General features: G+C 42.5%; 2 protein-coding genes across 2 annotated transcripts in view; one reads left to right on the top strand and one right to left on the bottom strand.

The window, feature by feature from the left end:
- The window catches only part of LOC104168645 (complement C4-like), a gene marked incomplete at its 5' end in the record, with an annotated part of 27,576 nt that extends 20,751 nt beyond the window's left edge, over positions 1 to 6,825 (top strand). Inside the window, 5 exons of the mRNA XM_009709305.1 lie at positions 504 to 593; positions 965 to 1,057; positions 1,837 to 1,920; positions 5,330 to 5,462; positions 6,623 to 6,825. Coding sequence (XP_009707607.1) covers positions 504 to 593; positions 965 to 1,057; positions 1,837 to 1,920; positions 5,330 to 5,462; positions 6,623 to 6,761 — 539 coding nt within the window. The remainder of the gene's footprint in view (positions 1 to 503; positions 594 to 964; positions 1,058 to 1,836; positions 1,921 to 5,329; positions 5,463 to 6,622) is intronic.
- Positions 6,826 to 9,125: 2,300 nt separating this feature from the next.
- Positions 9,126 to 11,842, bottom strand: part of LOC104168644 (stomatin-like protein 3) — a 9,163-nt gene continuing 6,446 nt past the window's right edge. Inside the window, 3 exon segments of the mRNA XM_009709304.1 lie at positions 9,126 to 9,326; positions 9,475 to 9,609; positions 10,603 to 10,797. Coding sequence (XP_009707606.1) covers positions 9,126 to 9,326; positions 9,475 to 9,609; positions 10,603 to 10,797 — 531 coding nt within the window.

The raw sequence follows: 11,842 nt of genomic DNA, 5'->3' as shown, positions 1-11,842 counted from the left end.
CCCCATTCAAAGAAGGCTAAATGAAAATCATCCCCATTTGCCAGAGTTGTGTAAACAATATTTGAAAATTAAGTCAAATCTCTACTTTGCCTGAAGCTGAGGCATCCAAGACAGTTTACACTAGGTTTAAAACCCTAACTATTGGTGATCCTATCTCCTTCTGAAACAGTGCAGTACTCACTGTAGCTCTGTGGTCTAAAGATGGTTTTAAGACGGATGCTCTTCAGAAGAAATAGAAAAAAAAAAAAAAAAAAAAAAAGGAAGAGTACAACTTAAATAAACAGAAGCAACAACCCAGGTTGTTGCCTAGCTGAAAGGCAAAGTGATCCCTGTACTCTAGGTGCCCAGGCTATAGGTCTTTGCAGACTGGTGATGTGCATCTGACCCCTTAGTGCTCTGATTTCTCTGCACCAGGGAAAAGTTGGGCTGCAAATGTAGTTTCTACTGCATAGGTTTTTCCACCTGAGCTCTTTGAGACCAGGTATTTTGTTTCTTCTCCATAGACAGAAAGTGCAGTATATTCTACAGTGCTCCCAAGCACAGTGCCATGCTTTCAAAGGTGTGCCACGCCGATGTGTGCCAGTGTGCAGAAGGTAAGGAATGACTAAATAGGCTGGTCTAAGAGAAAATAGTTACTTCTACGAACCGTTAACACGAGAAATGTTAAGCCCAGAAAGGACCATTACAATTATCCTAATGCATAATACAGGACACAAAGCATCCTTCAGTATGTTCAGTACCAAACTGAAGATATTTTTTTAAGATCTCCAGGACTGATTTGACAGTTGAATGCAATGTATATATACATGTGCATATATATGTAAAAACTCTCCACCACACCTCTAAGAAAGTTGTTCTGTTATTTTATTTTATTCTCTGTTATCATGTTGAGTGAACGAGTATGTGTAAACTATATCTATCTAATTATAGGAGACAGACGTATCATTTATTTTCTTCACTCTAGGTCCCTGCCCACGACAAAGATCAACTTTCAGTAAAGCCATAACAGAAAATACACGCTTCAGTTTTGTCTGCTACCACCCTATTGCAGATTATGGTAAGGCATGAAAGACGACTGTCAATTTAATTTAAATATATTTCTTTTTAATAAGGATGAATTTGTAGTTTTATGTGCCCAGACCTCTCCTGAAATGAGTAGGGTTTCTGCATCTGTCCTAGAGGCTGATGAGATGAAACAAAGCCGCGTGCTATCACAGTCACCAGGGGGGTGAAAGGGAAAAGTAAAGGCCTCAGAAAGATGCAGTGGGGTGCTGGAGGAAGGAAGTATGGACAACACTACGTTATATGGTTTAGAAAAGACCCGTGGTGTGACCACCACCATCCCTGATGTTACAGAGTGGAGGTGAAGAGGAGGCTTTGCATGGCATGCCATAGCTCAGTAGCTCCTGCACAGCTAGACAAATATTTTCCTCTTTGTTAATTTACCTTTCTGGCCTGTTCTTTGGATGGAAAGTTGGAAGGGCTACTGAAGGAAAACTGATTCAGCAGCTTTGTAAGTTAGATGTTAACAGAAGGACAGGAAAAAAGTGAAAACCTAATCATATAGGACCTTCTTTTAAACACCCCCCCCCCACACACACACACACAAAAGGAATAGAAATCTAGAGGTCGTTGATTAATACCTCACTTTCTAAAAGCATATAGGTATCAGGTATACAGGATTGCTGTCCTGTTGTCTTTCATACCCCTGTGATTTGTGATTAGATATTACACCAGCCTCTGTATAGACATTTGGTAAATGCATACCTGTTTTTCAGTTTCTTGGAAGCAATTTCACATTTCTATCTGGCCTCACACAGTTGTTGTCTGTTGCAGTGTACGAGGTGGAGTTCCTCAATAGTACCCAGAAGAATGTTTTTGATTACTATGAGGCCAAAATCCACAGAATCCTTAAAGCCAGTAAGTATCAAAATGTTTGGCTCCTTTCATTCACCTGTAGGAAAACTAGGTTGATTAAATGTTAGCCAATATGAACCATGTAGATGCCTTCTCTTGCTGTAGAAGGTATACTTCTACACTAGGTTTGCAAGAAGACTGATTTCTTGCAAGGCTCATTTGGTGCAGCTACCTCACCGTTCAGTGCAGCTCAAGGGTAGGTTGCTTTGGTTCACATTGTGCAGCAATCCCAGAGCACATGAGCTCCAATCCTTTCAGCTGAAACTAAACCAGAAGACACATTCCAGCTGCATTCAGTCCACGGCTCCAAATTGGAGCTAGTCTAAGATAAACCCTCAAAAAACATGCATAGTGTGGATGTTAGGTCTTCTGCATCGACTAATTCATTTTATAGACTGCTGTTATTGATCCACATTTTTTTCTACCATAGACATATCGACTGACCTCTGTTTTGATATTAGATGAAGATTTGAAGTGCTTGTTACTCAGTTAACTATTAAGCACTTGCAACCCTCGCAGAGCCGGCTAAGAGTTGTCCACAATGACTTGCCTGAAGTCCGCAAACACAGGAAAACTTCTAGAACTTCAGTTTAATAATTGTGATAACAACAAAGAAGACTTTCTATTTCTTTAGATGCAGTGTAAAGATTTGCACTGCTCTCAGACAATGTCCTTTCGCAGGCGCCTCAGTCCAGCTGTCCCCATGTGAACTTTATCAGCAGCATCAGTGAACACTGATACTCCTCAAAGTAATTTCTGGGTGGGTTGTCAGATGACATCTCAGACTTTGGCTGCTGTGGTATCACGTGGTTGCCAGTTTTGATTTTGGCAGCCAGAGATTGCCCTTAAAAAGCAACTTCAAAGATTTTGAAATCTTCCCTGTCTGGAACAGAATAATTAACTCTCTCCCTCGATCTTTGCCCAGGGGACTGGCAGTGTCACCCACTACTTCATGGCACACAACTTGTGACCTGTGCCTAGTGTTCACTTCCTGCCAGAAAATCACGTCCACACTTTGTGAGTCCAGAGACAGCATCTGTCATACCCAGGGCTTCCCATATGCAGGAAAATGATAATGTACCTAGTGATCAAAACACTAGCTACGGCAGACTACAATGCCAAAATGGAAAGTTTCATTAATTCCTCCAGAAAACCTACAGGATCTAAAGGATTTAGAGCTCTGGGCCCCAATGCATTTGTACTCACAATTCGCAGGCAAGCACTGGAAAGATTTTGTTTCTTGGCAGCTGAGAGAAACATCCTTTGAATATGAAGTTGAAGGGAAGACATTACTTCTCCCATTGCCACCTCTTTCTTTTTGATCTCTTTAAAATCCTCTTTGGTTTGTGTTGTATGATGTAGCTTATGAGTATCAGTAGGCTTTCAGCAGTCTTGGGAGAGGCTGGGAAGGGGCATGAAGCCATGATGATGAAAAAAAAGCAAGGCATTGCATCCAAATCAGCTCATGACTGAACTAGAGTTGTTATCTTTTGTATTTTCTGTGGCTGTTTTGAGTGAGGTTGGTCTCTGCTGCCATCACCAAGGGTAGGTGTGAATTAGTAGGGTGAATTCTCATTCTCTGGACTCCGGCATTCTTTCAGTATCAATCCTTGCAAATAAAGGTTTAGTTCAGAAGACAGATGGAAACACTTATTTGTGTTTGGGAGTCATCAAAAGAGAATTTTGCAGCTGTGCACTCCTCGGATTACTTTGATTATTAATAGAATTAGTGCATGTGGTTTGGATGGCTAACATTTATGCTGGCCTATGAGTCCTTTAGGGGAACAGTATGGCCCATGCAAAATAGCACAGAATCCTTTTTTTTCCTTTTTTTCCCCCAATTTTTTTCTTTCCCATTATAGATTTTTAAAACTTGAAGTAATTGTTTCCCTTAGGTTCTGCTTGGACACTTTGGAACATTATATTTTAATTATTAATTTTTTTTAATTGGAGATTTAGAATTGGAAATTACATAATAACTTGTTGAAGTAATAACTCAAATGCTTATGTTCCCCACACTCTGAACTGTATTAAGCCATTTGTGAAGAATAAGAACCGAGAAGCACCATGGTAATTTAAGCACAATGAACCTGAGGCATAACATCATCATTTTCTCAAGTAGTTCTGATCCATCTTTGCATTCCTTGAACAAAATGAAAATTCAGTACACCATATAGCATAGGAACAATAGAAAGGCCTTGGGTTATATGAGAAAACCTATAGTACTGTATTATTCTATGGAAAATGCAGACGTAAAACAGCATACAATACTGAAGACTGACTTTTCCCTGGCCTGTAAGTACTGTATGTAAAATCAATGCAAGTTTTAACTAGGAAATAGATAAGGTTCTTAGTGCTAGGTTTCACAGATTAGCCTTCTACGTCAAATTCTCTGAAACCTTATTAGTGTTAAAATATTCTACTTCAGGGTTTTATTCTACTCTTAGGGTTTTATTTTGAATAGTAGACTTTCCATACTTGTAATATAATACTTTAGAGAGCAGAAGCTGCACAAGCTTCTATTAACTGATAGGAAGACTGTAGTGTCTTACCTGTAATTTCAGCTGGTTTAATGTTTCATATGTCACCACAGTTGTGCTTGACAATTTACATTATAGTTAGAAAGAGAGTAAGCAGTTAAAATACTGATGTTATTTGCATTTTCTTTTCAAACGGACTCTGAAAATTGTTGTTCTAGCCAAACAACACAGTATCCTCATGACCAGTGGTTAGTCTGATGAATAAACATCTTTCCAGCTCTCATGTCACTGCAGTACCTGAGTAGCCTTCTCTTCTGCCTTGGATGCCCACTTCTGTAATGGGCAGTGCAGCTCTTGCATGGATAATCTTCTGGGCCAGAATCCAGACCAGAATCTTCTAAGTTATTTTAATGTGGAGATCCCCAAGCTCATGTCCTACATATCAGCTTCAGAGTGAACAGCATAAAGGCTAGATCGATGAAGTTTAGGCCAGGTGTGCTAAGGAGAGTGAGTTTTTAATACTGTTTGCTGCATTGCTGAGCCTCAAGACATTTGAATTTAGTTTGTTGGCTTTTAAGACCACTATGAACCTCAGTAATCTGAGATAGATATAAGACAGAAAGTTTTCTTTTTCCTTTGGCTTTTCCTTCAATCTCTGAGATTTAAACTCTGTAAGACCCGAAAGTTCTCCTTCAATAACTACTAGGAGGCCAAGACAACCAACTAAGATAGAAATGGCTTACTGGTAATGTTAAGGGAAATATATCCTACCATAGCATGGCCATTCATTCCCATGTCAAGCCACAACTCCCAAGTGAAATATTACCTTGGCTTAGCAGTGGAGCAAATGATCACAAGGGGTTGTGTCCTGTGAAATATGGTTCTGCTCTTTATTAGAAAAGTTCATGGGGTTTTCTCTTCTTGTGCCACAGCTACCGATGAAAGTATCCAAGTGGGTGCCCATCGACACTTTCTAACACGCTCCGCGTGCAAGTTGAACATAGTCACTGGCAAACGGTACCTCCTCATGGGGAAAGATGGGCAAACAGTTGATTGCAACAACAAGTAAGTGCAGTGGTTTCTGAGCAGCACCGGCTGCTATGGTGGACTGTGTATCCAGAGGATGCTTAACCTATTAGAGTTCCTCCAGAAAGCAAAGGGAGGACCAAATTTCGTAGGGACTGATTCTACTGGCTTTTCAAAAATGCAAAAAGTACCACTCCGTAGGCAAAAGGGTAGCTGTGGGGAACAACTGAGCCACCCAAATCTATCAGCTTTTGTATCTGTGCAGAGCCTGGTTCCCACACTTCTCAGAATCAAAATCTGGGCCTGACTCTACTGGGTTAAAAGCTCACAGCTAGAAAAGGAGAATGGGAAACTCTACATGGTTCTGTCTCCTGCAGATGCCTTACACAACTCCTGTGTTTGCAAAGAAACAGGTTGGGGACCATGGCTAAGACCAGCTCTCAAAGTTTCTGTTATATCATGCATGCAAATAGCATATTCTTCCCATTTCTCATTGTCACACTTTAATGGAAAAAAGGGAATTCATCTGAGGAGGACTTTAGTCTGAGACTATCAAATATTCAGTGAGGAAGACATCTTAAATGTTTCGTTTCCCTGTACAGAACTGGAGAGAGCTAGTGCCTCTGAAAGTTTCTGGGAGGGAGACCTTCTCAATCAAATTGTGAGCACACTTCTTAAAACCTTAAGAAGTTCCCTCTCCCCATCTCTATATGACACCAAAGTGAGTGCTTAAGTCAAGGGCCTGCTTCAACAGAAGCGTGCTAAAGACTGAAGTCTCCCAGCAGAGGTGTAACCCCCAAAGTCTTCTCCAGTCCAGTCGGCTTCTCACCACAGAAAATCAGAAAACCTTTTGTCATACTCTGTTGAAACTAAACTCCCCTTCACTGCATCTCATTGGGGCTTTTGGTGCCACTCCAGAAAACTCTAAGAAACTTAGCCCAAGCTTACCTGGTGTCACTCAAAACACAAGTACAGCCAGGTTTGTCCCAGCTTGGCACTAACACTTCCCAAACTTTATTCAAAGCTCAGTTAACCTGCTGGTGAAACTAGGTTTCAGGCAAGTTTCTTGGCTAGTATAACTCCTCCTGATCTCAGAGATGCCTCAGTGGAGGGATGCAACGTCATGGGTTTTACACTTTCCCATTGCTCCGTGTCAGCGGTAATGACTCCCCTCCTTTTCCTGTCCCCCCGGCATTCAGGATGCAGTACTTCCTCGATGCACAAACCTGGGTGGAGAAAATTCCAGATGACAGTGAGTGCCGCAAGACCCTGCACCGGCAAGCCTGTGCTCTTCTGCAGGACTTCGTGAACACACCTGACAGCCCATGCCTCTTCTGAACCATCCCTCTGCTCCCCACATCCTATCCCTGCAACTGCAACTTGGCTCCTTCCTGAATTTTTCTTGCAAAGTCCGTGCATCAAAGTGACACCTGAAACATTGCAGAGCTGCTTCTGTCGCTGTTTTGCTGATTGGGGTATCTTCTTCTAGATGTATGTGTGTGTGGGTAATACAACCAAAAATGCAGTTACTCTACTAGTTATTGTGTTTATTGTCCCTGACTGGTGAAGACAGAGCAGGAATTTCTGTCTCCCTGATCCATTATACAACAGTGCAATTATCCTGCAACGGATCAAGTGAAAAATCATTGTGCTTCCAGAGCTGATTAATTCCTGCAGTCATTGTCACTGGACAAGAAAAGAGGCCAAGAAATTTGCCTGGGGTAGAAAGAAGAGTGGGCATTCATGGGCTTACCAAGTATAGCCTGTGTTACACTGCTACTGATAGGAAGAGATACTAACACTCATGCTTCAGCACATCAGTTAATTTCTGATTTTAATTGTGGGTCCTTACGTAGGGGAACAAATGACCCCAATCGTACCACAGCAGGCTTTCCATATGCACTTCTGAAGCTGGGACTGGAACTGGCCGAGCATCAGGGATGGGCAGCTGGACTGGATGTGTCCTGTGGCTGACCCAGGGGTCCTGCATGGGCTGGTTAGTGCTGGTAGCTCACTGAGCTCACAGAATTGCTTTTTAATTGCACTCTGTATTCACATGTCTTTCAAGCTTTTCTTTTTTTAGAGTTTAATTAATTTGCATTACTTTAAAAAAAAAAAACAACAAAACCCTGACACAATCTGTGGTTGCATTTTTCTAAAGCATTGTTGCTTCTGTGGCTGTGCAAACAGCTCTGTAGTGGAGACGAAAGATTTGTCAGGGAAAGGTGGGAGGTTTTGTTGCCTCAGTTACTAAGGCTTCCACAAATGGCAGATTAAGATGACGATGAAAAATAACCCCAAAACACAAAACTACTCTTTTCTTAGGATAAGAAAAAGTCTGCAGAAAATGTTCTGATAACACTGATAAGTAGATGGCTTGCAAATACAGGTTTTATTTCTGTAGTTTGCCAGTAAAATGCCATTTGGCAGTCATGCCTGAAGCAGAGAAGAGCTGCGATGAAAAGCTTTGTTTGCTGAACAGGTCACCGTCCGCAGATGCCCGTACCACTGTCTTCATGCCAGCGGCTGCTGAGCACAAAAATTTGCCACCTGGACTGCTTGTGTTACGCTGCAGTAAAAATAAGAAGGGTCTGTTTCAACAATATGATAATTAGTAGGTCCATGCTGATCTGGTTAGTTAGGAGTCAAATGACCGTACTGGATAGGAGGGCCAGTAGTGAGCTTTGTGTGGACAAGACACTACCCAGCAACAGCACCTAGCACAACAGCTACACTGTGAGAGCCTTCAGGTTCATAGAAGACTGCGTACCAGCACTGTGAACTGCCCAGCTATGTCCGAAGGCTGTAAACTCAAGTATAATGACAGCTGAACTCGGGTATCGGCAATGTCCCCCACTCAGCGGCCAGGTGTTGCATGGATGGAGGGTGGGAAAGGCTCATTCTATGAAAACCTGCACCACCACTTCGTGACGTCTGTAAAGGAGGATAAGAAACCTCTCGAAGGTGCAAGACAGACACTTAAATTAACATAGGACAATTTGTTTTCCTCATTGTTTGCCACAGCTTTCAGATTTAGGAAATGTGACTGTAACGCCAGGACATACATTCTTTTCCTTTTATTACAGAGCTTACAGAAATGTCAGTGATGTGGTAAAACCCAGCTGAGGTCAGTAAACCAAGTGCCAATTTCTACTCATATCAGATGAAGAATAGGCTGTTCCACTGACATACCAATTATCCAGTAATTCTGTTGATAGTTATGAAAGAATACCTCTAAGGTTAGGGGCCAAATCCTTCTTTCCACTCTGCAGGACTTGAGTTAAACAGCAGTGACTGACCCTTTTGCTGTGTGGAGTACAAGAGCTCAGAGGTTCTCACTTAGAAGACAAATCACCAAATAATTGCTACACTCAAGACTCCATAAAATGTGGTGAAAGCACCATTAAAATTTCATATTAGGTCTAACATGCATTTCATGTATTTTATTGCATTTTACATATTTTCTTCCATTCTGCTTGGAGATGAGTCTAAGCTGAAACTGCTTAGTGAGATTGCAAATCTATGTGAGATTGCAAATCTCCTAATGTGGGAGCTATGTGTGATTATTAAATTGTTTTTACTCTTATTTTTAGTACAGAGGACCGAAGCATGCTTCTACTTTAATTCTGGTAATCTGGAACCCCTTGCTTCCTGGGAAAACCTTTAAATCTCTCCGCCCAAGGGGCTAGCATAGAACAGTCTCTATCCCCCTCTACTTTTCTGCCCCAAACTCTCAAGCATATTTATAGGGAGAGGGAAGACAATGGTGGAATTATTCTCTGCCACCAAGGTTGTTAACATTTGCAGGCAGCACAGCTGAAGACCTGCCGGAGACTCGGCCAGCACCATGGAGGCCTGCTTGAGGGCTTTAGAAGCATTCATTTCTCCTGCTGCTGACACAACCTGTGATGCAAGAGAAATGGAAACCGCACTGTGACACTGCCCGTAGCGGGGAAAATCCACCTGTATAATGAGGCAAAAACAAACAGGCACTTGGATGCCTAGGACAAGGATATGAGAGCTTGGGGGTAGACGTTGCTGTGGGTCTCACCTTAGCTCTTGCCTCTCGAGCAGCCTCTGCTTCGGCTGCCATCGCCCTCTGCATGGCCACAGGAATCCTGACATCTTTGATCTCCACACGTGCCACTTTGATTCCCCACTGCTTCGTGGCACTGTTGAGGACAGCCTTAGGGACAAACACACAACTCACCACGAAGAGCACAGCGCTAGCAGAGAGAAAACCACGCAATGTCCCCTGCCGTTTAGACAGAAAGAAAGGCAGCGTGCAAACCTGCACCACAGAAAGACGGAACCCTCCAGGGACACGAACATCCAATGTGGTGTGCGTACCACACGCTTATGAAACTCTTGCTGATCAACACCGGTGTCTCCTGTGTGGTTTCTCTACTGCCTTCTAAATTATGATACCCATCCTTTCTTTGGTGAGGAATTAGCAAACTTCTCCCTTTTACAAAGTAATACTATAGCAACTTCCTAGAACAGCACAACGCTGTAAAAGTACGCTATGGGTGAAAGACACAGCCCAGCCCTGCAATCCTGGCACATTTTTCTGCTACTGCAATCCACGTCACCACCGTGACCCTGGCTCTGCCCACGGCCGCTCTCCTGGATGGGCACGTGGTATGATCTCTCTCTGATTTGACTATGCCTCGCCTCTGACTAAAAAAGAGTAAATTAGGTGTTGGATTTCTTCTCTGCTCCCTCTTTGGCTGCCAAATAAAAAACCAAAATAGATGGCATTTTAAAGCATAAAACAACTTGGTTCCATACTCTCAGTTGTTATGACAGGAGATACAAGCCTTGCCTTCATTAAACCTCAATCAAGGGTCTGCTCAAGATGATAGAGCTTCCCACGAGCAGCAGACTTCTTTCTCACCAATTGCAGCAGCTTCTGTGCAAAGACTAAACTGATTTATTCAGGTCACTGGTTAATTTCAGAATCTTCATTGATTTTTGATACAAAATAACTCTTCTACAAGAACCTGGGGAAATACCTTTAGAATAACTTTGGCTCTAAGCAATGAGATGTATGATTGAAAAAAGCATAAAGGAAAAATTTTTTGTCATTGTTGCGGAAAGAAAGAGAGATTATTTCTGATTTGCTATTCCCCAGAACACATCTCCATGCTTGTCAGTAAATTTTGAGAGTCAGATTTACCTGTGCAATCTCCTCACGACCTGCCAGGAGCTGAGCCAAGCTCTGTGCACCCAGAACATTTCTCAGGGCTGTCTGTGCCAAGAGGAAGGTAGCTGAGTGGACATCGGTGACGTTAGCGACGGCGCCGACAGCACTGTGGATCCTGTAATACACCACCCCATCGACTCAGGTAGTAACAGCATCTTTCATGAGAATCTGTATTCAAGAAATGTACAGAATTAGAGAAGGATCCAATAACACATCCTTTGCCAAGGAAGGGGGAATAATTTTTTTTTCCCCTTAGTGAGGAAAAGGTCCTGATAATTCAAGGAAACTAAGAATTTCTTTTGGTTCCTTTGTCATCCCCCTGAGAAATGGCTGCAAGGAAGCTATCCAGCATCACCGAAGTTTAAACTGGGGTAAAATGTTGTACATAGCCTTTAAACAATCATTTCAATAGTAAGTAAGTGAATCTCATAACTTGGATTAATTTCTTTTGTAATAATAAATGATGGTTATCCTCTTCCTTTCTTGTAGAAATGGCCATTAATGATTTTATACATTGCATGCAGTTTGGAAGATCTGTGCTACTTTCCATGAACAATGTATTTGTAAGAAAGAAACATCAGCGAATTAAAACAAAAATGAAAAGCAAAGTGCTAGAAATTGTGAGAAGAAACTCGGAAAAATATTTAAGTAATCATAGAGGAGTTGTGTCACCTTTTGACAGACAAGTCCCCTGTGCCTCAGCAGGCAGTTGGCCTCAGCAGATCACTGATGATGCTCCACTATCTCTTCCCTCCTCAGCATCTTTTGGCCACAAGTAAATGCTTCACAGAAGCCCTGCCAACTTCTGCAGAAGCCTTGCCAAAAGCTGCTAAGCCTTGTACAGCACAAGGACTGCGACCATCTTCCTTCCAGCCTCCCATTTTGGGGGAGGCATTTTTCATTCCACCACATGCACCCCTGCAACCTGCCCTCTGAGAAAAGGCTCTTTCTGATTACAGAAAGATAATGGTCCAAGAAACAGCTCCTGGGGAACACAATGGGCAAACCTGGCGGCCAAAGAGGTCCTGGGGTGATCTCTTCCCCCTCTGCTCTTCGTGTAAGGAAGGGGACAGCAGTGCCAACTCCACGAGCAGAAGCGTTGTACTGCAGTGGGGTTGGGGCCACATGGAGCCAGAACTTTGGCAGGAGGACAGGAGTTGCTCAGCAACTGAGTCTTCAGACTAAATTCTTCAGTCAATGTTTGTCAATAAAA

The sequence above is a fragment of the Cariama cristata genome, unplaced genomic scaffold (assembly GCF_000690535.1).
Source record: "Cariama cristata isolate BGI_N322 unplaced genomic scaffold, ASM69053v1 scaffold3081, whole genome shotgun sequence".
Classification (NCBI taxonomy): domain Eukaryota; kingdom Metazoa; phylum Chordata; class Aves; order Cariamiformes; family Cariamidae; genus Cariama; species Cariama cristata.
The sequence above is the reverse complement of the archived record's forward strand: the minus strand, read 5'-3'. Positions and strand labels throughout refer to the sequence as shown.